This window comes from Equus przewalskii, chromosome 13, assembly GCF_037783145.1.
Source record: "Equus przewalskii isolate Varuska chromosome 13, EquPr2, whole genome shotgun sequence".
NCBI lineage: Eukaryota > Metazoa > Chordata > Mammalia > Perissodactyla > Equidae > Equus > Equus przewalskii.
The window spans coordinates 85,628,958-85,656,640 of NC_091843.1; the positions used below are offsets into that span (position 1 = coordinate 85,628,958).

At 41.0% G+C, this 27,683-nt stretch overlaps 1 protein-coding gene across 1 annotated transcript in view; it reads left to right on the top strand.

The window, feature by feature from the left end:
• ARSB (arylsulfatase B) overlaps positions 1-27,683 on the top strand; it is a 167,568-nt gene that overhangs the window by 12,361 nt on the left and 127,524 nt on the right. The window contains exons 2-4 of the mRNA XM_070571551.1: positions 5,649-5,835; positions 9,743-9,933; positions 17,858-18,065. Of these exons, the coding sequence (XP_070427652.1) occupies positions 5,649-5,835; positions 9,743-9,933; positions 17,858-18,065 (586 nt within the window). The remainder of the gene's footprint in view (positions 1-5,648; positions 5,836-9,742; positions 9,934-17,857; positions 18,066-27,683) is intronic.

Genomic DNA, 27,683 nt, shown 5'->3' on the forward strand with positions numbered 1-27,683 from the left:
GGAAGGATGTTGTCACAAATTGGGAATGTTCACAGGACCCCTTGGCCGAGGCATCCAGAGAGTGAGAGATAAGAGGAGCATGTAGTCCAGAGGCCAGAGGGGCCTGCCCATGAAGACAAAGCACTTGTTATTCCTGTGCTCCTTTAGGGGAGGGACAAAGGATGCAGCAGCTCCCTCTGTAGTGATAAGCAGGATGGCCACCTACTGAAACTCATCAGGGCTCCAAGCAGGGAGTCTGGCTGGCTCTGATGGGTCTTTTGTTTTTGCTAAAGCCAAGTGTCCTTCCTGAGCTAGCCAGAGCCAAGAAGCATTTTCCCAGAAGGCAAGGGGCCTCAGGACGCCTTATTCTGAAAGTATTAAAGATATTTTAAAGAAACAATTATATTTTTCTTTTACGTATTTTAGTTCCCAAGTAATTGAAGTGAGGAAATAAGGAAATAAGTTTGGCGCTGAGTGGAATATGACCCGTTGACTTCTGGGATTTTTTCGTTGATTGATTTTTGAGATTTGTTATTTCAAGTCTCACTCTGAGCATAAGCTGTTACTGTCTGGTAACTCTCTTTGTTTTTGTTTCCATAATCATATCACTTTACTAAAAATTCCTTTTCCTCCATATTTTCCTTCCTTTTCATTCTGGGCTTGCTGTTGGATTTATAATTTAAACAGAGGAAGGCACCGAAACAGTTTTTGCCTTGTTTATCCTTTTTACAAACAACATTCCTTTGTGGGTTTAGTCAGAGATTTACACTCTTTGCTAATCAACACCAAAATAAATAGACCTTTAAAACTGTCAGTGACACTGGCCAGTTCTGCAGCCTGAGTTCTGAAGGACCAGGCCAGATGGCAAAGCCAGGCCCCTGACACACATAATGTGTGTTCTGTAGCTCTTGGCTTCAGCAGCTTGGGCAGCTGACTGCTTTTTAGAAGGCTTCGGGGGGAGGGAGCAGATTCTCCACTATCCATTTGTTCTGTGGGGCATCTCCAGGAATAAACCCTAAGGTCACATGAGTGGTACTTGACCGTGGTTAAAACCTGCAGTGTACCGGCCAAGGCACAGGCTGGAAATTCTGAACTCCTGGCTGGCCTCCTGCATGTTCTGTGATTGTGTTCCAGTCATGAAGCTTTCCTCTAGGCTCACTGGTGTGTAAGCTAGAGGGAGCGAACTGCCCGTGTTTCTGAATTTTCAAGTACTGTAGCAGGAGGCATTGCTCAAATACGTGGGTGCAGTGAGGATATGAGTTCATCTTGCACAGGGCTGACTGATGGGACAGAACCTTCCTTCTGTTCACCTGGATATTATCTCAACACTAGTGAGGTTAGGAGAGAGGTAGCGTTCATTGCCATATGTGTAGCTGTGGTTCATCTAGATCCTGAGAGAGTTTATTATGAATGTAGCTGAAACATTGTGCTCTGAGCTTTCACGTAGATAATTAACCAGTGGACCGCCTGGGCCTCTCAAAGGCGGATCGTGAGAGGTTCTGATGGGAGAGTGCCCTTCATCCCTCCCCTCCAGGAGATTGCTTTTCTTTCTTTTAAGCTCATGTGATTACACCGATGGCATATTCTAGGTCTACAGAGGACAGAATAACTCACGGGATCAAGTAAATTTTTACATGCAACAAAGCATGTAAACAAGGATTCCTCATCAGTTCTCTCATGGAAAGAGCCCAGGGACAAGCCAAGCGCTTCACTGGATTTGCAGACCCTCTGCTTTTGTGGAGGGAATCCTTGCTGGTCAAGTAAAATCTTAGGAGAAGCTGTATTTTGAGAGAGGACTTGAGTGAAGAAGAGACAGCTGCACACGGTGGAGACAGTGTGACCCCTTTGGACCCTCACTGATTGTCTATAGGACCTACTCCGTTCACTCATCCCTCTGAACGTTGAAGATGGCTGTTAGGATGGAATTGTTTGGATGCTCCTGTGTTTTCAAGGGACGCTTATTTTTCTTGTGATTCCTCTTGGTGCCCTGTGATCACACTGCCCCGACAGCAGTGTGACTCTGGATAGCTCTGCGCTGTACTCTGAGTGCGTAAACTAAAGTGCTGGGTTGGAACCAGCTCCGCGTTGGCCTGTTTACTGCTTCTCTACACATTACAGCTTGCTTCCTTCAAATAGTGTTTGAAGAGACCAAAAACATGTTTGGCTGTCCTCCAGAGCTTGGCTTCCGCTTCCGCAGCAATGCCATAAAAATGCTCTGTCAAATAAATCCTTGGGAACTGAAAAGAAGCAATTCCCTGCTCCATACGATTGTAGATAATAGAGGCGGGCTTCAGCTGACCACTTGGCTTGCCGCCTGCGGCCTAGGAAAACCGAATTGCACCACATCCCTTGGCAGTGCTTTGTAGCGATCAGAGTTAATTCTCTGCTTGTGATGGATGAGCTTTCTGTTAAAAGAAGTTTGCACATAGCATTTATCTCCACTGAGTCTTTTGAATTTCATTAAATGTTATCTTTCCTTATCCTGTACTGTCGCTGATTAGTATATATTCTGAAGTTTTTGAACCCAGGATTAATTCTCTGTTGAGTAAACTTCTAGTGTCAACCAGGGACAGAATCTTTCTATGATTTGGGGGGTGTGTATGTTTTCAGGGCAATGTTTCCCTTTCCCAGCCTGGATATTGTAACGTCCTTATTATTAAGGATCCCAGCTCGAAAGAGATGGAACATTCAAATTAGGATAATTTAGGGAAGTTTTTTTTTTTTTACAAAGGGACTACTTAAAAAGGTGAGAATGTGTAGGGGAGACACGGGAGATAGTGTATAACCCAGCAGAGCTGTTACTCCCCCTAGACCAGAAGGGAGGAAAGGAGAGGGGCATTACCAGAAGCTAGAGAGAGAGAGCTGTCTAGAGAAGGCTGTCTCCTCAGGGGCCTGCAGTAGAGACAGCTTGGCAATCCAGGCCACTCACCTCCCCGCTTCCTCCAGTCTCCTACCAGGGCTCCCCACTGGCTGACACAATCAGAAGCCAGAAGGCACAGGAGCCCTTTGATTTGGTCCCCACAGGTCAGCTTCCCAGGGTGGAGAGCAGAGCGTGGATGTGGAGGGCAGCAGGGAGGCATCACGCATAGATCCCAGTGTAGGTGTCCAATTATTTCAGGGAGGGGTGGGCATAAAAATCTCAATAGAAAACTTAAACTCACTTTTATTTTTAAACAGTTTTATTGAGGTTTGATTGATATACAATAAACTGCACATATTTAAAGTATAAAATTTGATGAGTTTTGATATGTGTACACCTGTGAAACCGTCACCACAATCAAGAGAGCGAACATATTCACCTTCAGAATAAACCCACTTTAATTTAACATTGAAAATGTTCCATATGGTTCTTTTAGGGAGGCGTGGAAGGGTATCATGAAGTGAAGGAATGGCAGTTGCAATTCCAGAAGTGTTGGATCTGGAAAGACACACAAAAAAATGAAAGTCAAGGCAATGTCAAAGCCTGTGAGAACACTAATAGCAAGTAGCTTATAAGAAATTAGAAAAGAAATTGTGAGTTTGAAAGGGTATTTTTTTTTTGTCTCTACTTTGTATCTGTTTATTGCCACGTATTGAAAACAAAACGAGACAAAAATCTGTGAGTCTTTCCAGCCTGGGTAGTCAGTATTTGAATCTGACAAAATCAGTGATAAGTCAGTATTTATTAGAATCTCCAAGAAAACTGTAGATCGGTTGTTCCAATATGCATTTTATCTGATGTTCATATCATACAACGCGCTCCTGGGGGCAGGTCCAGCCTTAGGTGGGTGTTCTCTGTAATGCCACCCCATCTCTGTGATGTGTTGTTGGTAACAACGCCTACAGTTATTAACATGACGATTGATGAGGTTTTAGTATGTACTTAGTGACAGAGCCGGGATAGGATTTACTTCTCTGAGCTTTATGCTATTCTGCTTTAAATTATAAAAGCTAGTAAATCATTTGCAAACACATTTTTTACCATTTATTAATAATTGCTTGGTACCCCCCTGACAGCTTATGGAGGTACCGGAGAGTCATGGCCTGGGTTGAGAATGGGCACTGTCAACCTTGGGTGTCCCCGGAGTCCCATTTATTCTAGAGAAATCAGGAGTGCCCGGCGCCACGAAAGCTGGTGTCCAGTGGAGAGTGGAATGTGAGACCCCAGCCCCACTTCATACGAAGAAGAGCACCTCCCTGGCAAAGCCGGGACAAAGGGTGGGCTGTGAAGTTTCAGGGAAGGAAGGGCCTGGCAGGCGAGGAGGGAAGCCTCTGGGGACCCCGTTGTGCCCCAGCAGGGGTGCAGTGGCATCCATTAGTACAGGAGCTGTGACAAGGGCCACACAGCTTGCATGCTGGCCTTCAAACTCGCCTGGCAAGTTCAGGTCCAGGGCCTTTGCACTGTTTATTTCTTATGCCTAGAGTGCTCTGCCCCAGATTTTTGCAAGACTCTCTCTCTCTCTCTCTCTCTCTCTCTGCTTAGATTTCTGCCCAAATATCTCCTCCTCAGAGAAGCTTTCTTTTGCCACCCTCTCTAAAGAATCACCTCTGTCGTGATCTCCTTCTACTTTATTTTCCTTGTAGCAGTGATCACTATCAGACATTATATCATCAGTTGTCAGACTTTTTGGTCTTAGGATCTCTGCACATGCTTAAAAATTATTGAGGACCCCAAAGAACTTATGTTTATGTAGGTTATACCTTTTAAAATTTACTGTATCAGAAATTAAAATAGAAATTTAAAAATACTTTTTGTTCATTGAAAAATAGCAATGATAAATCTATTACATGTTAGCATAAATAACATGAAAAATAACCATATTTTCCAAAACCAGAGAATTATGTGGGAAGAGTGACATCGTTTTGTGGCTTGTACATGTCTGTGAACAGAAGGCGTTTGTTACATCTGCTGCTGCATTCGGTCTGTTGCGAGACACTGTTTTGGTAGAAGTTGATGAAGAATACCCAGCCTCAAACAGATATGTAGTTGGAGAAGGGAGGGCTATTTTAACAGCCTTTTCATATAGTTGTGGATATTCTATTTTAATATGACACCAAGACTCAACAAGCGATCATTTCTTAAAGGCTAGTTGTTGTGTGGTCCTTGCACCCTGGACATACTTGTGTGAGCCACTCCCAACCTGTGGGTCAGATGGCTGCTTTTTTTTAAGGAAAAGTTCGTCACTGTCTTTTGAAATTATGGTTTATGTAAAGTGGAATAAGAAATACAAATCATCACTTTCATTATACTGTTGAATAACCGTTAAAAAAAAATCACCAAGTCTTAAAAGATTACAGAAGCTCCTTCTAATCAAACATCAACTTCTTGTGTGCACAAAAATTGGAGCACTTTTTTTTGTAGATGTACACTTCATGTTATGGCTACTTTTTTGAGGTAGGAAGTGAAAAGTTACGTTGATGGTTTCTAACATAGAGCCTTGATATATCTGTTGAAAATATCTAATGTTTGTTGGAGTGCTTTTATTCATTTTTTCAAGTCCTGTTTGTGTCCATTACCTTATTTGAATAAGAGAGAAAATTGCCTTTCAGAAATGTCCTTAAGTCCGTCCAGGAATAGAATTAAACATTCAAGTCGACAGATATGTCCAGTAAATTAGGGAACCACTTTATCTGCTCGTTCAGAATGTTTCAACATCATTAATCCAGAATTTCATGTTTCTATCTTTAAGATCCACACAGGTTTACAGCACCAAATAATCTGGCCCTGTCAGCCCAGCTGCCTTCCTCTGGATGAAAAACTCCTGCCCCAGCTTCTAAAAGAAGCAGGCTACACTACCCACATGGTCGGAAAATGGCACCTGGGAATGTACCGGAAAGAATGCCTTCCAACCCGCCGAGGATTTGATACCTACTTTGGTAATGGAAATACACATGTTTCTTTAACGACTCAGTCTAAGTGCAGCGGTCTCATAAAACACACCCAAGTGTGAGCAAATTAAATAAGTGGAAACTTGAACACAGGGTAGATCAGTCAGCACCGCCGTGGGGCCGCTTTCTAACGCCACTTCCATATACATGGCTCTGTGCTCAGCTCATGGGGGGCATGAGCCCACCAGGAGGCACATACCTTTGCCAGGGTCCTAAATGCCATGTTGGGGACTTTGGGGAGTTTGCTGCTTGCACATCCGAGACCATTGTACTCTTAGAGAGCCTTATTACCAATAGGGGATATGGATTGTTTTTTTTTTAAATTCCAGGCAAAACCCAATACAAGAATATTCACTTCACAAAGGTTCAGAATATTTTTTTCCCCATGGACTGGGTTCAAAGATTTTTTTTTCTGGAGATGGTGGAGAAGACTCTTTTCCATTGGCATCCTTCTCCCCTTCTGAAATCTGTTTTTGGAATCACTAGATTGGAGAAGATAAATCAAAAATTAAAATCAGAGAGTAAATAGCAAATGGTAATAGGAAGGAGAATAAGAAATAATAAGAAGTATTTTATGGACTTGACAGCCCTATAAAAATAAATGTGGAACCTAAAGTTTGTTTTAGAACGTGCCCTCTTTTAACCTGTTACAAACCGTGTCTTACTTAACGACCTATTTATCTTGCCAGTGGCTGTATATCTTTCAGTCAAGTTCTTTTCACGTTGAGGTATCTTTCTGTCTAGTTATTTAGCTACCTATCTGCTTCCCATTTGTCTCTTCATTTATTTACAAACTGCCATATCCAAAAGGGAACACACATCAAATATAAGAAGTTTAAAAATAAATAAAGTGAAAAATCAGGATGAGTAGAAAAAGAGAATAGTTACATGACACCAAATTACAAAAAAACTGCATGGCTCTTGGCGGGCTTCACATTCAGCTCTGAGATTCGAGATTTCTTATGTTCAAATTAAAAAAAAAAAAGGAAAAGGCTGTAAGAGTCACATTATTTATAAGGTGAATGGAAACCAGATGTTCAGGAAGAGTAAGGCATTTTCTGGCTCTTAGACCTGAGAGAAATGTCTCCTTTGGGAGAAGGTGAGGTGGGCAGTGTCCTCAAAAACATCATTTAGTAATAAAGTGGTGGGTTTCTTGTAGATGTTTCTTGAGGCATCCCCTTTTATTCACGCTAGGGCCGAGCTCCAAAGTACATTTCAGGAAACGTGATTATACTGGGCCCAAACAGTGCAGTGGAGGCACACAGCTCTGTAGTGCCTTGTTGGATCCTGCTTAAGAATGGAGATACAAGGACATCAGACGTGAGACCGTGTTCTCTGGCAGACCTCGCTAAGCAATCATGGCGTTCTTTCCTGATGAACCTGGATAGATCCTCAGTATGCTCAGATAGCTGTTAAAAGTTGGACTTGGGGGGCTGGCCCGGTGGCGCAGTGGTTAAGTGCGCACTTTCCGCTTCTCGGCCCAGGGTTCACGGTTCGGATCCCAGGTGTGGACGTGGCACTGCTTGGTAAGCCATGCTGTGGCAGGCATCCCACATATAAAGCAGAGGAAGATGGGCACGGATGTTAGCTCAGGGCCAATCTTTCTCAAAAAATAAAATAAAAAAAAAAAGTTGGACTTGGGTGTAAGACCTCTTTGTTATTTTGGAGTCTAGAGGGCTGCACAGTCCTATACGTCCTTTGAAAAGTTTCAGTCAGGCCTTTGCTAAAAGATGGATTGATACCTAACTCTCACAAGAGGAAAGAAGGACTATGGATATTTTAAATTTTTTTGTTAAAAACCAAGTTATATATTTAAAAATTCAGCTGGACAGGAAGTCAATGATATCCTTTTATGAGAATTAAGAAGCCTAACCGGGGCTTAGATGAACAGACACTCCACATTCCTGTGGAATGGAGACTTGCAGACAAGGAGGGGATAATGACCATCAGCTGTTATCACTGTTCTGACTTAGACGTTCTGGTAAAAAGCAGTCAGATGATTGTGGGGCTGGTTGCACAACTCTGTGAATACACTAAAAACCATTGAGTTGTATGTTTTAAATAAGTGACTTGTATGGTATGTGAATTAAATCTCAAAGCTGTTAAATAAGGCAGTCAGAGATTTAGTTGTTCAAAAATTATTTTCTTATTTTCCCCGAAAAAGCATAGCCTGCCATCTTCTTTAGACTTAGAATGTAAGTTTGGATTTGTGGATTACTGTTATAAAAAGCTCTGTGTGATTGTCACATGGTTCCTTGGTATCAGTTTGGCCAAGTGTGTCAATATATAGTTCTATTTGTGGAATCCTCCTATTTGTAATATCTTTTTAATATTAGTGGTTCATATACCTTTTAATCAAGTATATCCTATGTATATATTCTCCCCAATGATAGAAAACAGTTTACATTTACAGATAGAGAACCTGAGTGATTTCCTCAAGCTCTAATACCCAGGTGTTATTAAAAACCCCAAATAGAACCCCAGGGTCCTTCCCTCTGATCACCCATATAAGGGCTGAAGTTACTTTTATGGATACATTTCTTTCTCTGTTACATATTAATTAGGAAACACATTGGATTTCCCTTTCCTTTATATAGGAGAAAAGATTAGTGTTTAAAAAGTTATCTTAAGACCAAGGTATTCATCATATTCAGGACCTTGAATTTAGTGAATCATGGAAAAGGAGAAAATTAATTAAAAATGAATTCATTTATTATGTAAGCTGTGTAGGGCTTTTAGTTGTGATTACAGGGAATGTTCAGGACTGGGGAAAGGGCCAGGCCATTTTTATCATCCTCATTTTAAGGTTAATAAGCACTATTTGTCACGAGAGAGCTCAGAGTCCAGCACAGCTTATTTTTTTTAATAGCTATATCGAGGAGTAATTCACATACCATGCAATTAACGAATAAAGTGTACAATTCAACGAGTTAATAAATTCACAGGGTTGTGCCACTGTCATCACAATCCAGTTGTAGAACATTCCATCACCCCAAAAGAGAAACCCCATCACCATTAGCTGCCACTCCCCATGTTCACCCAACCCCACCGGCCCTAGGCAACCACTAATGTACCTGTTGTCTCTATAGATTTGCCAACTGTAGACATTTCATATAAATGGAATCATATAATATACAGCACAGCTTATTTTAATATTCTAGGAATATATGGAACATTTGCAGAAACAACTTAGTTGTGAAAACCCATTTCCTTATATGTTTAAATTGTGGGATAGGCAATTGATGCCCTTTAAATTTGGGGTGAGATTGAGATCACCATTGGTGGAAAAATCTAATTTCAGTGCCTCATGTTGTTTCGATCTTTTGGCTCTGTTAGGTTATGTCGAGAGATCCTCTGTTTGAAAAGGTTTGTGTCTTTCGCCAGTGGGTGTCAGCATCTGACTGAAGATGATTTCTCCTAGAGCTGCTTCTATAAATAACCTTGAAGCCAGTCTCTCAAGGTCAATGTTAACATTATTTGAATCCTGCGTTCATTTATGTGATCACCTCAGAGTAAAATCTTGCAACAAATCACATTAACTATGTACTGTTTTGGCCATTAGATAGCTTTAAGAGATTACAATGTTATCCCCTTTATTGACTTTGAACTCTGATTTTTTTAAACATATTTCTTTGGAATCACCCACTTTGAGAGTTACATGATAGAGATTGTGTTGTAAGACTTGGTGAGGAATGGATTGGGATATTTTTACAATGGCATTTGAGTGCCTTCTGCTAGCAAATATAGAGATGTTAAGAAATGGTGCTCTCATGAGCCTTGTCATTTGATTTGCCTTGTCATGGGTAATCAATTGCATTAGGCAATTAAATGCTGAAACATGAGTTTGCTTAACAAGTTTTATGCTATGCTACTTTATCTCCCCTTCTCGTTGTAGGGTATCTCCTAGGTAGTGAAGATTACTATTCCCATGAGCGCTGTACATTCATCGACGCTCTGAACGTCACACGATGTGCTCTCGATTTTCGAGATGGTGAAGAAGTTGCCACAGGATATAAAAATATGTATTCAACAAGTGTATTTACCGAAAGGGCGACAGCCCTCATAACTAACCATCCACCAGAGAAGGTAAGTCTTGCTTCTGTATTGATATCAAAATTGTGTTAAGATAGCATCTCTTCAGATAAATAGAAGAAAAAGCTGCTGTCATTTAGGGAAAAATCTAATGAGTTCCAGGGGAGTAGTTTTAAAATTTTAGAGTACATCAGTATCAGCCTGGGAAGCTTGTTAAAAATAGAAATTCCTGGAGCCCACCTCTAAGAGTCTGATTCATTGGGTCTGAGGGAAATCCATACATCTGCATTTTAAAGAAACTCCTCAAGGGTGGTTCTGCTCCAAGTCATTCCCAGGTCACACTTTGAGGAGTACTGTGTCTATAGTCTTTTAGCAGAGATGTAGTCTTATTATTTTGGTGTATTATGTGCATGTGCTGTAAGTAATTAGTAAATTGACTTTTTTTTAATGATAGGCTTATGCACAAGATGAGGCTTTATTATGGCAAACTTTCTGTTAGGAGATCAACAAACTTTAGGTTCAGGGTAAGACCTCTAACTTTGTGGTTTCCCCCCCAAGATTATTTTGGCTATTCTAGGTGTTTTATATTCCCACGTTAATTTTAGAATCAGCCGGTCAATTTCTACCAAAAAAAAAAATTGCTTAGATTTAGGTTTTGTTGAATCTGTAGACCAACTTTGGGAGAATGGACATCTTAACAGAATTAAGTGTTCCGATCCATAAATGTGGTGTACTGATGAGTCTGTTTTTCACGTTTACCATGCTGAAGCTGTTGTGTATGTCATGTGCTGAAATCTTTTGACTTATCTATAGGTAAAAATAGAAAAGAGTCCAAATAGCCTTAAACATTTTTTTCTTAACCTAGAGTTAACCTCATAAGCTAAAGTTTAAGCTAAATTCTCTGGGTTTAGCTTATAAATGCCTTTAAAATTGGGTCAGATATTTGTGTTGTCAGATATTGGGTTCACAATATGGCCGCATTAAGAACTGCATCAGTCCACCTAGGAAATTAATCTTTCAACAGGACCTGACATAGCAAATTACAGAACGTGCAGAGTTGCGTGGTTCTTCCAGTTCCCTGCACTTGGCCTCTTTGAAAGTTGCTGAAGGTCCTCAGTGCAGATCACAATTGGATTCTGGTTTATAGTGCTGTCCTGACTTGGTACCTGGCCGGTGACTCTCTTTCTGAGGTGGTTTCTTCCTGGCTTTGTCTTTGCCTCTCCAACTCAGGATTGGGGTGTCTGGTGTCTGTCCTCAGCTTTGCTCCACTTTTGGCTTTCTATCACTCTTACATGCTGACATCTTGGAGTAGCCATGCTTGCTGTAGATCATGGAAGAAATTGAACATTCTCTCAAATACGTAGACATACGCAGATTTTAAATCTAGATCTAAGCCAATACTCAGATAGTCGGAAAGATAACTGCTTGGTAATTGGCTTACGTTCAGGTGTCTTCTGTATGCTTGATATCTTATAAATACAGCTAAAAACCCAAGAACAAGATAAAATCTAAGGGAACTGCGGTCGTTGTCCGGCCCTTTGAGGTAGGCACCATTTTACAGACAAGCAAACTGGCTTAGAGAAGTTAAGTAACTTGTTCAAGGTCACAGAGCTATTGAAAGTCAGAATCAGAATTTAAACCCATGCTGTTTGACTCCAGAGCTCAATGCACTTAACAAGCCTCCCTAGTTACAGTTAACATCCGAGACCAGAGATTGTGAGGCCCAGTGTATGATTCAGTGTGATGGTTCCAATCCTGACAGTATTCTGGGATCATCTGGAAAGCTTGTAAGACGTACCAATTCCAATATTGTGATTTATCGGTCTGAGGTGGGACCTTGTCACTGGTGTTTAATTACCCCTCTGCCCTCACCTCTCAGCAGTGATTCTGATGTGCAACCACTGTTGACACCCCTCAAACACAGGCGGCAAGCAGAAGCCAGCTGCCTTTCACAGCTTGGGTCCGGGGGAAATCCATACATCTACATTTTAAAGAAACTCCTCAAGGGTTTCACTCCCTTAACCATGCAACAACTGTAATGTGCCTGCAATAAAAATTAGTTCCCATTATGGAATAATAGAGTATTCTCTCGCAGTGCCCAGAACATGAAGCGGATAAGAGGAAGCAGCTGGGGTGAAATCATTCTCTGTGGGTGGGCTGTCTTAATTAGTGTAGTAGGGAAAGCACAGGAACTGAGGAAAATGGTAGGCCCTAAGAGCTCGCAAGCCATCCAAACTAGAGTTATGGTAGGGTGCGGCTCATAGGTAACATTCTGGAAGCTGCCAGATGAGAGGTGGTCATTTTCCCACGATGTCTAAAATACTCCTAAGCAGTATCCAGCATTCCCAACATTCTCACAGTAAAGTTTCAAGCAGAGACATAAATGAATGAAATCATTAATAGCCAAGTAATAGCGCCAGAAAATTTAATACAGCAAGTGCGGATCTTTACATTTTCAATTCTCAGTAAAATGATGTGTCACACAGTTCCGGGAACTGCCCTTTTTTTCATCGTTTTATCCCAATGTTGAGTCTAATTCTGTGCTAATTTCTCAGGTGCTATAAATAGCCTGTAACAAAGGCAGCTTGTTCTAAGATGGAGATCATTAAAGAAGTTCACACAAAGTATCCACAAGAAAGCTTAGAAATGTGCTTATTTTAAAGAGCATTGGAGGGGAAAAAAGCACATGGAGCTATTCTGTCACAGAAACACAGTTGGTGCTGGACTCGGGCAGATGCTGCTAATAACCATTGCACATGTGTCGGGAAGGAATGTCTTTCTCTCGTTCTCCAGGATGGTTCCCTTAGTACTGACACTGCAGTGTGAAAGGAGCATATTCGTAAAATATCTTTTGGTTAAAAATAGCCCCCTCAGCACTGCAGAAAAAAAATAAATGTTTTCTCACACACCTGACCTACTAGAAGCAAATGTGGATTTTCAGTGGTAGACTCTTGCTTTTCCCCGACACAATTTGGAAAGAAATGTCTTAATTTGAAGTCAAAGATAGAATAACAATTTAAAAACGTGTCATGTGCTCTTAAAAAAATTTATACTTTTAATTAGGGGTATATACTAAAGAAGTGAAAATAAGGCTTTCTTCTTCGCTGAAATTAGATTTCTTAGCATGGTGAGGATATTTAGAGTATATATCTTAGGAGTCGAATGGTATAATAAGAAAGGGAAATGATCCCTTAGCATCTTATTAATATGCTAATAACTTCAGGTAATAATGTCATACTTTTTTTTTTTTTTTTTTTTTTGCTGAGGAAGGTTAGCCCTGAGCTAAAGTCTGTGCCAATTTTCCTCCACTTTATATGCAGGTTGCCTCCATGCCATGGCTGAGAGTAGTATATAGGTCCATGCCAGGGATCTGAACCTGTGAACCTGGGCTGCCGAAGCAGAGCACACCAAACTTAACCACTACTCTACAGGGCCGGCACCCAATAATGTCATACTTTTATGTAATACTTAAACATTTGGTCATGATTTACATCTAGGATTCCATTTCATATTCTTAAGAAACCTGAAAGGGTTACAGTTAGGGTTGGTGTAAAGGCAGTAGCTGTAATTGGGTTGGTCAGAGCAGGAATGGGGACCCAAGAAAGAGCAAGGGAGAGATCAGGGCGCAGCATAAAACCTGGAGATCCTTGGAGATCCAAGTCAGGTCTGGGACTCCCATGTTTCGAATCTGATGTGAGTAAGGTCAGTAGACAATATAAGAATAGTGAGCTGTCCCCAGGATGGCGGCTGCTTGCGCAGGCCGACAGTGAGCTGAGGCCCTGGTGGGCAGGTGTGGGGAAATTGGCTGCTGCTGTGCACTGGGATGGTCATAGGACACGTGGCTGCAGGGGGGTCCTGAGTGTGGCTGGAGAACCTTAGGGCCCTAGTTAATTCTTTTGTCCACTGGGCCACCATGTAGTACTAAGAACAACACTCTATTACTTTTTTTCCAATTTAAAAATAGTATAGAAATGCTTCACATCTAGCACTGTTGAGGAATTAGTTGTTTCACAAATACAGTTCACCTCGCGGGTGCTGAAACTTTATTTTTACAATATTGAATGGAAATGCTCTAAAATGTGTTACACTGGTCCTCACCTCTTTGAATGGACTGCACTGTCCATCATTGTGCCTCCTTCTCATCACCTGGAGCCATCCTGATGTGCATTAGGCTGTTTGCCCCTACACTTGATGGCCCTAGATTACTGCTGATGGAAGAGGAAAAGAGATAACTTGTTTTGTTCAAGGAATAGCTTCATCCATACTTGCTAGTTATTAGGATCCAGTCCACAGGTCATGTGAGGCCTTTGCATGGCCTGTGACAGTCACAGGACAGGCTGCGTGTCATCCTCAGAGGCTGTTTTCACTTCCTCTTCTCAGTTAGGCCCCTTTGGTTTGAACTAACGGAAGCCTGACCACTGGAAAAATGGAGGAATTGTGTAGTTTTATCATTTTAAACCCTTCAGAATGGTGGTCATTCTTTTAGCCACTAAGGAATAATTATTGGAAAGATTTTCAGGTAATTTTTTACTATATTTGGCAAAGTGAGTAGAATGATTTCCATACTGAGTATTTATAAGATCCTTTAATGATGGTCCCAGAATCACTGTCTTTTTCCCTGGCATGGTTAGAAGGACTCGCCCCTGCCACCCTCCTGGCCATCCCCTCTAGGAGTCACTGGCTGGTTGGAAATAACCTGCCCTTTCTCTCCTTCACGGTGTCGGTTGCCATGTTGCTGCTAATGACCTGATGAACACATCTCCTCCTTGAGCAGAGAGCTCCCTCTCCTTGCTCCACCCCTGCCCACAGCAGAGAACCCAGACCAGGGTCACAAACTCATGTGTGTAAGGATTAGGCTGCTGACCTAAGTAAGTGAAGCTGCTCAGTAGAACAGGGGGGAGACGCTAGAAAATTGGACAGCATTTGGGAGTGGGGTCTCTCTTTCTCAAACTCCAGCCATTTGTTACCAGATGGAGTGTGGGCGTAGAGTTGTCAGAAGGTCTGGTTTTTCAAGCAAATTAAAACAAAACCAGATTTTTATGTGCTATTTCCTGATTTTTAAAACTTCATGTGGGCTACAAATTGTTGAGGCCTTTCATTTTTTAATGCTGTTTCCAACTAGACCTCAGCTGGTGGCTGGGGTTGGCTCAGTACAGTGTTGAAGGACCCAGACAGCTGCTCCCAGCACAGACCCTCACTGCACTGTTGGTCCCGGATGCCCCCGCGCTTCCTTTCCCCTCCGACTGTCTCAGCCCAGGGTCCTTCCTCGCCACCGGGCAGAGCATCTGCTCGATTCCCTTCCCTATGGTCTGGGGGAACGTGGAAGATTCGATGTGACCTGTGTGTCTAGAGTAGAAAGTGTGTGTCGAGGGCGAGCAGAGGCAGAGCTAGAATAGTGTCAAAGCTTTTAGTCTCGAGTTTGGAGTTGGAATTTGGGATGTTTTCCTCTGGAAATAATGTACAAATGAAGCATAGGTTCTGCATTATCGTGGTTTTCATTCTGTCACCTACTTCCTTATTTAAATGGATTTTAAAGTGTGACTTTGATATTTAACAGCCATTTTTAACATTTTGATTTGAGGGGAAAAGGCGTTTCTAATTCCGAAGATCTGAACCAAAAATAGTCTTTTGGAGGTCTTTCTATGAATGCTCCTTACTCTATCACAGGGAGGTATAATAGATAATTTTAAAACAGTGTATAACAATGAAGAATAAAATATGAGCCCCCCACCCACAGTCTGCTTTTAACTTCTCCTCATTCACTTAGGAGATTTAAGTGTCTCGAATACTTTAACAGAAATATGTATTTATTCTTGGGTTGAACTGGTTGTTGTCTTTTTGGGGGTTTTCAACTCATTAAAGAATTCTGTACTACGGGGCCGGCCCAGTGGCATGGTGGTTAAGGTCACGCCCTCTGCCTCAGTAGCCTGGGGTTTGCCAGTTTGGATCCCAGGTTCGGACCTACGCACCGCTTACTAAGCCACACTGTGGCAGGCATCCCACGTATAAAGTGGAGGAGGATGGGCACAGATGTTAGCTCAGGGCCAGTCTTCCTCAAGAAAAAAAAAAAGAATTCTGTACAAGCACAATGAAGAGAGTGCTTTCAGAAAAGCTCATCAGAAAGGAGAGGCTGACTTGGAATACCACTGATGTTAGATGCTGTAAACTGGTGGAAGAGGTAAAATAGAATCAATCTATCACACTCTTTAGTTTCCAGGAATTAAACTGGCCCTACGTTTGGTACTAGATCAAAGACTAACAAGACATAGTCTTTCCTTATTTTTTTCATTAAAACATCAAAAATCCTTAACCCTCTTCTAAAAGATGTGAACTTATTTTTCAGCTAAAACAAAAAGTTAAAGCGTCTCTTGGTACATATCCACCCTGTAATAGTGCAGTTTCCAATAGGAAATTGCTCTGCAATTAGTATGAACTTGAGCAAGTCATATAACCTTTCCAAGCCTCAGTTAACTTATCTGTAAAATGGATGTAACATAGGGTGGTTTTGAGTATTAAAAGAGGTAGAATATGTAAATCTTGATAGTATGTAGCACATAGACAACATTTAATGTGTGGTCGTTATTATTGATATTATCATTTGTTTGGATCAGAGACTTCCAGGCCATTTTAGAACTCAAGGTTTTATTTTTTATTTTTTTTGTCTTGTGCCTTGTTACATTTTTCTAATATCTTTATTGAGACGTAATTCACATACCATAAAATTCACCCATTTCAAGTATACAATTCAATAGTAAGTTCAATTAAATAGTAAATTGTGCAGCCATCACCATGATCTAAGTTTAAGACATTTTCATTAGCCATTAGCAGTACATATTAACACTCACCATTCCTCTCCACCCGCCAACTCCCTGCAGCTCCTGGCACCCGCTCATTTACTTTCTGTCTCCGTAGATTTGCCTCTTCTGGACATTTCATACAAGTGGAGTCGTACAGAATGTGGTCTTCTGTGATGGGCTTCTTTCACTTAGCCTGATGCTTTCAAGGTTCATCTATGCTGTAGCTGTGTCAGTCCCTCACTCCTTCTTCTGGCTGCGTAGTATTCCTTTTATTGCTGTATATTGTTGAAAATAATACCCCATTTTGTTTCTCCATTCATCAATTGGTGGACGTTTGGGTTGTTTCCTCCTTTTGGCTATTATGGATAATGCTTCTGTGAACATCCATGTACAAGTTTTTGTGTGGATATATGCTTTTGTTTCTCTAGGAATGGAAATGTTGGGTCGTGTGGTAACTGTGTGTTTAACAATTTCAAGAACTGCCAAATTGTTTTTCAAACTGGCTACACCATTTTCCATGCCTGTTAGCAGTGCGTGAGGGTTTCAATTTCTCCACATCCTCAGCAACGCTTGTTATTTTCTGGGTTTTGTATTATGACCATCCCAGTGGGTGTGAAGTGGTATCTCAAAGTGGGTTATTTTTTCTCTTTTTTCTCCCCAAACCCCCCCCAGTACATAGTTGTATAGTTTCTAGTTGTGAGTCCTTCTAGTTGTGGCATGTGGAATGCTGCCTCATTGTGGCCTGATGAGTGGTGCCATGTCTGTGCCCAGGATTCAAACCAGCAAAACCCCAGGCCACCAAAGCAGAATGAGAGAACTTAACCACTCGGCCACCGGGCCGGCCCCTCAGAGTGGTTTTGATTTCCATTTCCCTAACGACTAATGACATCTTTTCACGTGCTTATTAGTCCGTTTGTATATCTTCTTTGGAGAAATTCTATTCAAATTCTTTGCCCATTTTGTAATTGAGTTAATTGTCTTTTATTATTGAGTTGTAAGAATTCTTTATATATTCCAGATACAAGTCCCTTCTCAGATATGTGATTTACAAATATTTTAACCCATTCTGTTGTCTTCGTATTACCTGATATTACTTTTATTACCTGATAAATCTGGACTTCTCTCTCTCTATTTAATGCTTACATGCCCTCTTAACTGATTTGCACAAACTCTCTTTCCAGCCTCTATTTCTCTACCTTGCTCTCCAGTCTGTCCACCAGCCCCTTCAGGTCCCTGAAGAATACCTGAAGCCATACGACTTTATCCAAGATAAGAACAGGTATCACTATGCAGGAATGGTGTCCCTTTTGGATGAAGCAGTGGGAAATGTCACCGCAGCCTTAAAAAGCCGTGGGCTCTGGAACAACACGGTGTTCATCTTCTCTACAGGTAAGCCTGTCAATAGGAAAATCATCTCTTGGCAAAGCCTGGGACATGGTATTCGATAAATGGAATGAAGACAAATTGGAACATTTAGCAGTTCTTTATTGAAATAAATGCTAACTGCAAGAGTAGAGACATGATAATAATGGCTAGATAGATGTGTCTAAGGAAAAAGAATTATGGGCTTTCCTTCCCTTCCTTCAAATATGAAAGTATTCTGGGAGTATGCTTAAAAACAAGTGCTCACTGAGTAAATGTGAGTGGACATCATGCATATGCAGGGTAGCTGGGCAGTGAACCCCCAGGTGGCTTGTTCTCAGCAATCTCTACAGCCCAGGCATCCTCTATGAATAGGACTTCCACTGACTAGCAGTGTCTCTGTATCAGAGCAAAGAGGCAGATTGAGACATTATGAAGACATATAGGAAATGGAGCCACTTAAATCTAGGCTAGAGTCTCCAAGTATAGATTTTTTAATATTAAAATTTTCTGACAATAAAAGTCATACTTGTTGATTATAGAAAAAAAGGAATAAGGAAAATTTTTGAAAATCATTTTCGTTATGACAATGTCATTCTGATTCCTAATCTGTTATATATGTGATTTTCCCCCCCTCATTAAACATAGTTTTCTAAAATTTCCCTGTGATGTGCTTTGGGTGTAGATCTTGGTTTATGCAGTATGCTGAATACTCAGAACTTTCTATCTGAAAATACAGATTCTTTTGTTAGGGGAAATATTCTTGTATTATTTATTTCACAATTGTTTGGTCCCCCATCTCATCTTTCTCCTATTCTGTCTTTACAAAATTCCTGTTATTTGGATGTTAGATCAATCCTCTAATTTTCTTAGTTTTTTCACTCTCTCTTTTCTTTATTTTTCTTCTACTATTTGGGAAATTTTCTTATCATTATTTTGTAACCATTCTATTGAATTCATTGCAACCACCATGTTTTTTAGTAATCAAGAACTCTTTCTTGTTTTCTGATAATTCCTTTTTGTAAAGTTCTGTTTTTATAGATGCAATAATTTGTTTCTCCAAGGCCTGTGCTCTTAACCATTAATTTTATATATGTGTGAGTGTGTATGTAGGCATGTGCATACATATACTTATATGTATGTATACACATACATATACTTTTAAGTTTGCTTGGACTCCCACATTGTGTCTCTTCCTTCTAAGGTCATTTGCATCTTTGTTTTGGTTTATCTTTCAAAAAGGAGGCTTTTTCAAATCCCTAGACATCCTTGGCTAAAACCTAAGAATTTTATTAGAAATTCCAAGGGTGAGGTCAGGGCTTGTCAGCTGGTGAGTTTTACTGTAAAGTGACTGTGTATGGGATGGGAGGTGGCATGTTAAGGAATTAATCTGGGTATTCTACTCATAGTTTGTTTTTCTTCAGAGTTGTTCTGTTTTCCTTTTAATTAGTCATAGTTATTGAATCTAGCATTTATTGAGTGCTTACTATGTATAGGACATAGTTCTAAGCACTTTCCAAGAATTAGCGCAGTTAATCCTCACAGTAATTCTCTGGGGACTACTATGAGCCCATCTTGCAGATGTGAGAATGGAAGCACAGAGGCTAAGTACCTTGCCGAGCGTCACACAGCCAGACGGAGCCGGGCCTCCACCTTTTGGGCCCTGCTGGTCTCCTGCCTCTGAGATGATGATCTGAACGTTCTCGTTAGACCTCATGATACAGCAGAGCTCTCCCCGTGGTGTGCTGCAATACCATCTACTGAGGAGCCTGCGCAGGGCCGGGGGTGGTGTTCACCCTGAGCAGCCTGTTCCGTTGCTTGAGTGCTTTACAAACACTGTCATTTTCTAAGTATGCCGTCTGCGAGAAGGGTTGAATATAAGATAACATTTGTGTTCCCCCCCAAAACTTACCCTTCAGAAAAGAAAGAGGCATCTTATACTTACCTTACAAGATCTCATCTTCTGACAGTGTTTCTCAGTTTCCTTTGCCTTGAACAGCCCTGGTAAAGCACTTTGATCAGTGCTGGTATTGAATGCTTGTAGAGGTCACTGAAAAGAATCAATAAAACGGGAGGCCAAGACATTTAATACTGATTTAGTAATTATTCCTGGGAAATGACCGCACGGTTGCAAGAATTGGAAGTTGTAAGTTTATATAACTTATAACTTTGTTGTGGAGATCATAGTTATACAATTTAAGGATAAATGGATTCCTGAAATGAGAGCGTATGTGGATTAATGTGTCATATATAGACTGAAAGGTGCTCAGACAGCAGGGAAGATGGTAGCTCTGGAAAACTGTTAAGTATCTCGGAGTGGCTCCTGTGACAACAGATAATGATGTCCGGTATGCATGGGAAGAAGTGGAATAAAATTTTTTCATGCTATGTGAGAGTGCAAAGAAAAGCAGTATTTTGACATCGATAGAGCTCTTTTGTAAACATTGATAACATATTATTAATGCAAGTTGCCAAAATAGCTTTTGGAGCTTCTCAGTGAGAAGATGGGGATTACTTTATTCAAGGGTCGTCTTGTATTCCAACACTATGATAGATTAATGGATGTATTAGTCTCGCACCATCTTGACTTTATTGGGCTAAATCCAACTTTGTCTTGTGTATGTATTTTGATTATACTGCTGAATTCAGTTTGCTAGGGTTTTATTTAGGATTTTTGCATCGTTTCAGAAGTACACGTGGGGTTGGTGGTTTCTTTTCTCTCTGTCAGGCTTTGCTGTCTTCATTGTGCTCACTTCAGACAACAGTTTGGATGGTTTCCCACCTTTTTCTGTGCTCTGGAATAGTTTACAGGTTGTTTGAAAGATCTCTCTGGTTAAGCTGGTCCCTGGAACTGTTTTCGGAGGCTTTTTTTTATTATCTCCATAGTTTAAATTTTTTGCTGAATTATATCTAGGTGTGGGTCTTTAAAATACTTTAAAATTAATTTTGCCTGAACTACAGTAAGCCATTTGATCTGCATGCTAAGATTATTTTTCACTCCAGGAAATTTCCCTCGTTCATATTTTAGCTTATTGCTTTTGTTCTGCTTGATTTGTTTCTCAAGAATATCTTTAATTAGTTGGTTGAATCACTGACTCAGCTTTTCTCTCATTCTCAGGTTTTTGGTTTTTTTCTCAGTCTTCTGGAGCATCACCTGTTAGACATTTTTGCAATATTAATTCTGCTCTTTAATATCTCCAACATAGATTATTATTGATTGTGTTTTTACTTCCTCTGCAAGCCTTTCTTTGCATCAATCAGTTCCTTTTTCTTCTAGGCTTGTTAGTAATAATAATGACTACTGTTTATTAAGTATTTGCTGAATGCCCAGGCCCTGTTCTAGAGCTTTTCCTATACTTCCTCATTATTGGTCATGTTGTAAGCATTAAAAGCTCAAAGTAACTTTGTGAAATAGTTTCCTTTATCCTCATTTTATAAGTGAAGAAATCAAAACTTAAAGAGATTAAGTGAAGGTTAAGGTTAAGTGGCCCAAGGCCACTGCTATGGTCTGAATGTTTGTGTCCACACAAAATTCACATGTTGGAATCCTCATCCCCACTGTGATGGTGTTATATGGTGGGGCATTTGTGGGGTGATTCGGTCATGAGGGTGGAGCCCTCATGAATGAGATTAGTGCTTTTATAAAAGAGACCCCAGGGAGGCCCTAGCCCTTCCTCCGTGTGAGGACACAGTGAGAACTCACCAGCTATGAACCAGGAAGAGGGTCCTCACCAAAAGGCGACCATGCTGGGGCCTTGATCTTGGATTTCCCAGCCTCCAGGACTGTGAGAAATAAAATTCTGTTGTTCGTAAGGCACCCAGTCTCTGGTATTTTGTTATAGCAGCTTGAATGGACTTAGAGAGCCAAGCATCTAACAAACAGAAGAGCCAGAATTCAAACCCAGACCTTGAGGTCAATACCTGTTAACCACATTCAGTTGTGCTTTTGCATCTCATCTTCTTCTCCTTTTACCTCACCCCATTGTCCCTTCTCTCTGCTTTTGGCTTTCTACACTTCTGTTCATGGAACCCATGCTTTTCCTGAATCTTTCTGAATAGAACTTTTCTAAAATCTTCATTTCCATGGTAAATCGTTACCCGGTATAGACTCTTCCTCTGAGTATAAGCAGTGAAGGCTCTGTAGTCTCCTGGCTTCTGGTCACTGTTCGCTGGTAATTCCTTCTCAGATCTGCAGCTTGGGGTCACACTGATGCCCACAGCTCCCTCAGTTCCCAGTGACCTGTAGGCACCGAGCCTCCTCCAGTCTTTGAACCTGATGGACCTGCTTGACATTTTCTCCTCTTGGCTGCCTGGTTGTTTGACGTGCTGAAATAACCCCAGCTTGCACAGCTACCAGACTTCCCATCTCCATCCCTCAGAGCTTTACTTTTGGGGGTATTTTCCAAGATACAGTGTGCCCCAGTGTCAGACTCTTTTCTTCTCCTGCCCGTTTTTTCCTGGGAGTTGTGATCTCTAACCGTGTAGAGGAAATTGAGGAGGTCATACTTGTCTGGCCATGTCAAAAATGGGCACTCCCCCTCCAAGGCTGCCTTCCTCCCTCCTTTCAGATGGGAGGGCTGGCTGTGTGTCATGAGGTAAACAGGGCAGGCCAGCCCTTGTTTCCTAGCTCAGCTTCTTCAGCCTTACAGCCTATGGAAATTTCTCCAAGGTTCTGGCATTATAGGTTGTGTCAGTCTCGTTTTCCCCTGGTGGTGAGTTTTCATCTTATTCTGCGTCTTTGTTGTTTTAGCAGGTTGTTGGTTAAGAGAAACAGCACCAGCGGGTTTAATGAGGAAGATACCATCTTAGCCTGGGTTCCTATCACCACGGCTGATCTTTGTAGTCGCTAAACTCCAGGAATCCTCACAGGAACCTGACCCTGAGTAAAATTAGAGCCAGCTCTGGAGCTACTAGATCATGAATTAAAACTAGGAAAACCGATGCTGAAACCTTGAAGAGAAAACAGCAATTGATCTCAACATCTTTATGTAGCTGTTGTGTTTATATCAACTCTTATCAGAACAACCAATTTCACTGACATCTACATCAGAGTTTGACTCTAAGGAGAAACCTAAAAAGTCTTCCTCTGGAGACTTATTCTATGTTTATTGAAAGTTTCATTGGCTGGAGTATAATTTAATAATGTGCTAGAATAATGTGATAAAAACCCAAGGACACAGGACCTGGATCTGGCTGGTTGGAGAGTGGTGATGCGTTTTTCCCAGTTTCTTGCTTTACTTGGCGCTGCTCTTCTTTATAGACGTAAAAATGCCAGGTGCCTCCAAACAAGAGTTGAATCCGTTAGTATAGGAAACCCTAAAATAAAGTAGCTTCTGGGACTCACGCTTATCTTGAACGAAAGGGAGAGGCAAAGGCATTTTTTTTTTTCAGGTTTAGGTGTTTGGGGAAGCTGCTTTTTTAAAATCTCCTTTTATAATCTGAGGGAGATCCCTGAGGCTTCTCCTTCCTTGTCATCATCCTCTGAGCACTTGAGGTGCTTATTCTCAGTGGACCACCTGTGGACCACCCGCAGCAGTGGAGCGCTTGTTAAAAAATGCAATTTCTGAGGTGATGGCGGCACAACACTGTGAATGTACTGAACGTCACTCAATTGGACACTTAAAAATGGTTGATTTTGTGTTATGTGAATTTCATCTCAATTTTTAAAATGCACTTTCTCAGACTCTATTACAGACTTACTGAATCAGGAACCCTGGGGTCTGGGCCCAGGAATCTCCATTTTTAGCAATAATCCAGGTGATTCTTTTGTGTGTAGAAATTTGAGAACCTCTGATCTAAGGTAACTTACTCAAACCTTAGGGAATTTACCTAACAAGGAATGTATATATGTTATTATATATATATATATATATATACACACACACACATACATATATATAATATATTAATATAATATAAAAAGTATAAAAATATATAAAATAATATATATAAATATATTATTTTATATATATGATTATTCAAGTAGTTTGTGTATATATCATACATACATACAGGAATATACATACATATATGCATATACATATATATATATAGTTGCTAGAAACCAGCTGGGTTTGCAGTTCAATCTCTCCTAGGTGTTTTCATTTCAGGAAAATGCACCCACTTCTAGAAATAGACTCTTGAAAAAAACTAAGAAAAATTTGTATTTATTCTGCTCTCCATGCCCTTACTGCATATAAATTATGACCTCGATAGATTAATGCCACTTTTTTTATGATTCGGGATTATTAGTGCTGTTAACAAATATTGCTTGTCTCATTAGAAACATAATGTTCTGTTCTTTTACAAAGATGACCTTTGTAATCCCTCTCGGATAGGATGTGATCAGGGTTCAAGTGACAGCTTTCCTTCCAATTAATCAGTAGACTCTAGCCTCAGTTTCAGTATCTATTACGTGCAGGTTGGCTGATCATTCATTCATTCGCTCAGTCTGTCACTGCAGATAGAAAGATAAATAAGACATAGATCCAGCCCTTAGGAAACTGACAGTCTAGTGAGGCAGACAAGCAGTTGTATTATTATGATTCAGAGGAAGAATATTCAGATGCAGCCCAGGATGCTGCATGCACGTATGGGAACACCTCCCAGGGCCAGGGGTCTGGTGAAGCTTCCTGAGATTTAAATTTTCTTTTTTTTGAGGAAGATCAGCTCTGAGCTAGCATCTGCTGTAATCCTCCTCTTTTTGCTGAGGAAGACTGGCCCTGAGCTAACATCCGTGCCCATCTTCCTCTATTTTATATGTGGGACGCCTGCCACAGCACGACTTGATAAGCAGTGCCTAGGTCCACACCCAGGATCTGAACTGGTGAACCCCAGGCTGCTGAAGCGGAATGTGCAAACTTAACCGCTGCGCCTCTGGGCCAGCCCCCTGAGATCTACAGGCTGGGAATGAATTGGCCAGATACACAGTGCGCAGGTGGGGAGGAGACCGGGCAGCTTTCTCAGCTGTGTGAGCAGTTCTGTAGGAGGTTCATGGGCCTGGCGCCTGGAGTGCAAGGTGGGGATGGTGAGATGTGAGGGTAGAGGGCATGACCTAAGAGCCAGCTCAGAAAGGGCCTGTGTACGTGCTGGAGGGAATCTCAAAGGTACTCTGAAGGCCGTGGGAGGAGTTGCAAAGCTTTAAGCAGGGTCACATTTTCATTTCAGGTTTGATGTGGAGGATGATTGGAGGCAAGCAGACCTTTTAAGAGGCTGTGACAGTAAAGAGCGGTAGGAAGATAAGGAGGGGCTGAATAAAGGCAGAGGGAAAATTGATGGAGATGAAAGGAGAGATTTAAGAAATACCTAAGAGAGCTTGGACCAGTTGGTGTCAAAGAGTTCTTGTTACTCGGGAAGTTGATGGTTCTGTAATTCTGTGTTTTCAGTACTTTTGTCAGTGCTGGTGACAGCCTTGGGTGGAGCCATCTCTTCTCTTGGCAATGGGGTGCATTTGCAGAGAGCTGGAAAGAGTGCCACCCTTGGCCGGAGAGCCCAGATGGCAGTGGATCCGCAGTCCAACTGGGGTGGGGGTGAGGGTCTGCGACCGTGTTTAGAAATGTGCGGAAATGGTTTTGGTTGTCGCAGTGACTTGAGAGTGAAGTCGCCTTTGAAGGACAGGCGCCTGCAGTGCTCAGGTCGGCCCGCACAATGGAGAAATGTCCTGACGGAGAACGCTGACCAGATCCCGTGTGGTGGTACATTTCTACTTGAACAAACAGAGTAATTTATTACAGAGCCTAAGCTTTTAACATTTATGACCTGAGTGTTCACAAAATTATATGTAATTTAATATCTTAAACAGAGCAATAAAGAATCTTAACTAATTCTCCAAAATCTCAGACTCTCCTTTCTCCCTCATATATTGAATTCCCTTCAAAACTGGTGTGGCAAATGGAGAAATCTTTCACAATTGAAATGTCCTTATGCGACTGACAGATGTGTAACTATTACAGAAGTTCTTTGCCAGGAACAAAGGAATCTAACTTCTAGTAAACCATTCTCCCTGGGTTCTTCAAACACTTATATGCATTTCTGACAAAGCTAAGGAAAGCCTGTTAAGTGAGTAAGTCATATAGTGTGTCCATGCTGTCTTTCTCTTTGCAATTCCCTCTTTATTTAACACATCTACCATAGAGGGAAATAACAAGTGGCTCAAAACTGCGAGACTAGAATGATCTTTCCCCTAGCCAGAAGTCGTTAATCCATTCCACTTCTGTAGACTTTACATGTTAATGTCCATGCTGAAAGTATGCTGGATCACTTTAAAATTTTATTAGTAATAGGTAGTAATATATACAGATTTGTTGATTCTTTTATTGAGAGAAAATAATAACCAGTACATTTTGAAGGCCCCCAGAACAAAGTCTTCTATTTGTATTCTCTGGGACAAACCATTGAATCTACAAACGTAGGGTCTAAGGCAGGTGATGCCTCTCAGTCCATGGTATCAGATCTTCCATGTTTTATTAAATTGCTTATTAATTGCTTATGTTATAATATTGTATTATTGATATTATGAAGTTTTTAGCATGAGAAACATGAAATAATCTTTGTTTTCATACTCCTATGAGAAGTGGCCTTTCTCTTTATAATTGATGGAAGATATGTATTGAACTGAGCGTATTTATTGACTAAATTGCAAAAAGCTTTCCAATTGGTTTGGGTTTACTTTCTCCTCGTTTTGCATTCCATTTTAAAGGTCACATGAAAGAGGATCCTTTTCTTATATGGTACATTCCTCTCAGAACTCATTGGAGCCAAAACTCCCCATGAAGATGAGAGGAGTGTTAGGTTGATGGCTGCACCAGACGATGAGCCGCGATGAAAAGTAGATGCTATGGAAATAATCATGTGGGAACCAGATCCACAGCAAGGAGAAGGGGCTGGAATAAAGTCGGGTTGTCACAAGCTGTAGATGCAAATAAACAGTAGGCAGCTAGAGGATGAAAGAGAGGACTAAATGGCCTAGGAATTATTAGTTCATGAATTAGCAGAAAGTAGATTTTATTTCAGGTGTTTTTGGTCTGGAATTTTTTTTTTTTTTTCCAGAAGGTTAGCCCTGAGCTAACATCTGTGCCAATCCTCTCTATTTTTTTGTACACCACGGCCAGTGAATGGAGTAGGTCTGCACCCAGGATCTGAACCTACAAACCCGGGCTGCCAAAGCAGAATGTGTACAACTTTAACCTCTTGGCCATGGGGCCAGGCCCTGGTCTGGATTTTTTTTAAAATCAATATCATTAATAATAGACATAAGAAACAAATTTAGATTTTTATTTATTTATTTATTTATTTGTTGAAGAAGATTAGCCCTGAGCTGACATCTGTGCAAATCTTCCTCCACTGTATACGTGGGTCACCGCCACAGCATGGCTGATGAGTGGTGTGGGTCCACACCTGGGATCCGAACCTGCAAACCCAGGCCACTGAAGCTGAGTCCCCTGAAATTAACTGCTACACCATGGGGCTGGCCCCCAAATTTAGATTTTAAAGGAGGGACCAGTACTTCAGTTGAAAAACAAAAGCTGTATATTTTTTTTAATTTAATATTTTTTATTGTGGTAAAATTGGTTTATAACATCATATAAATTTCAGGTGCACATCATTATATTTCAATTTTTGTGTAGATTACATCATGTCTGCCAC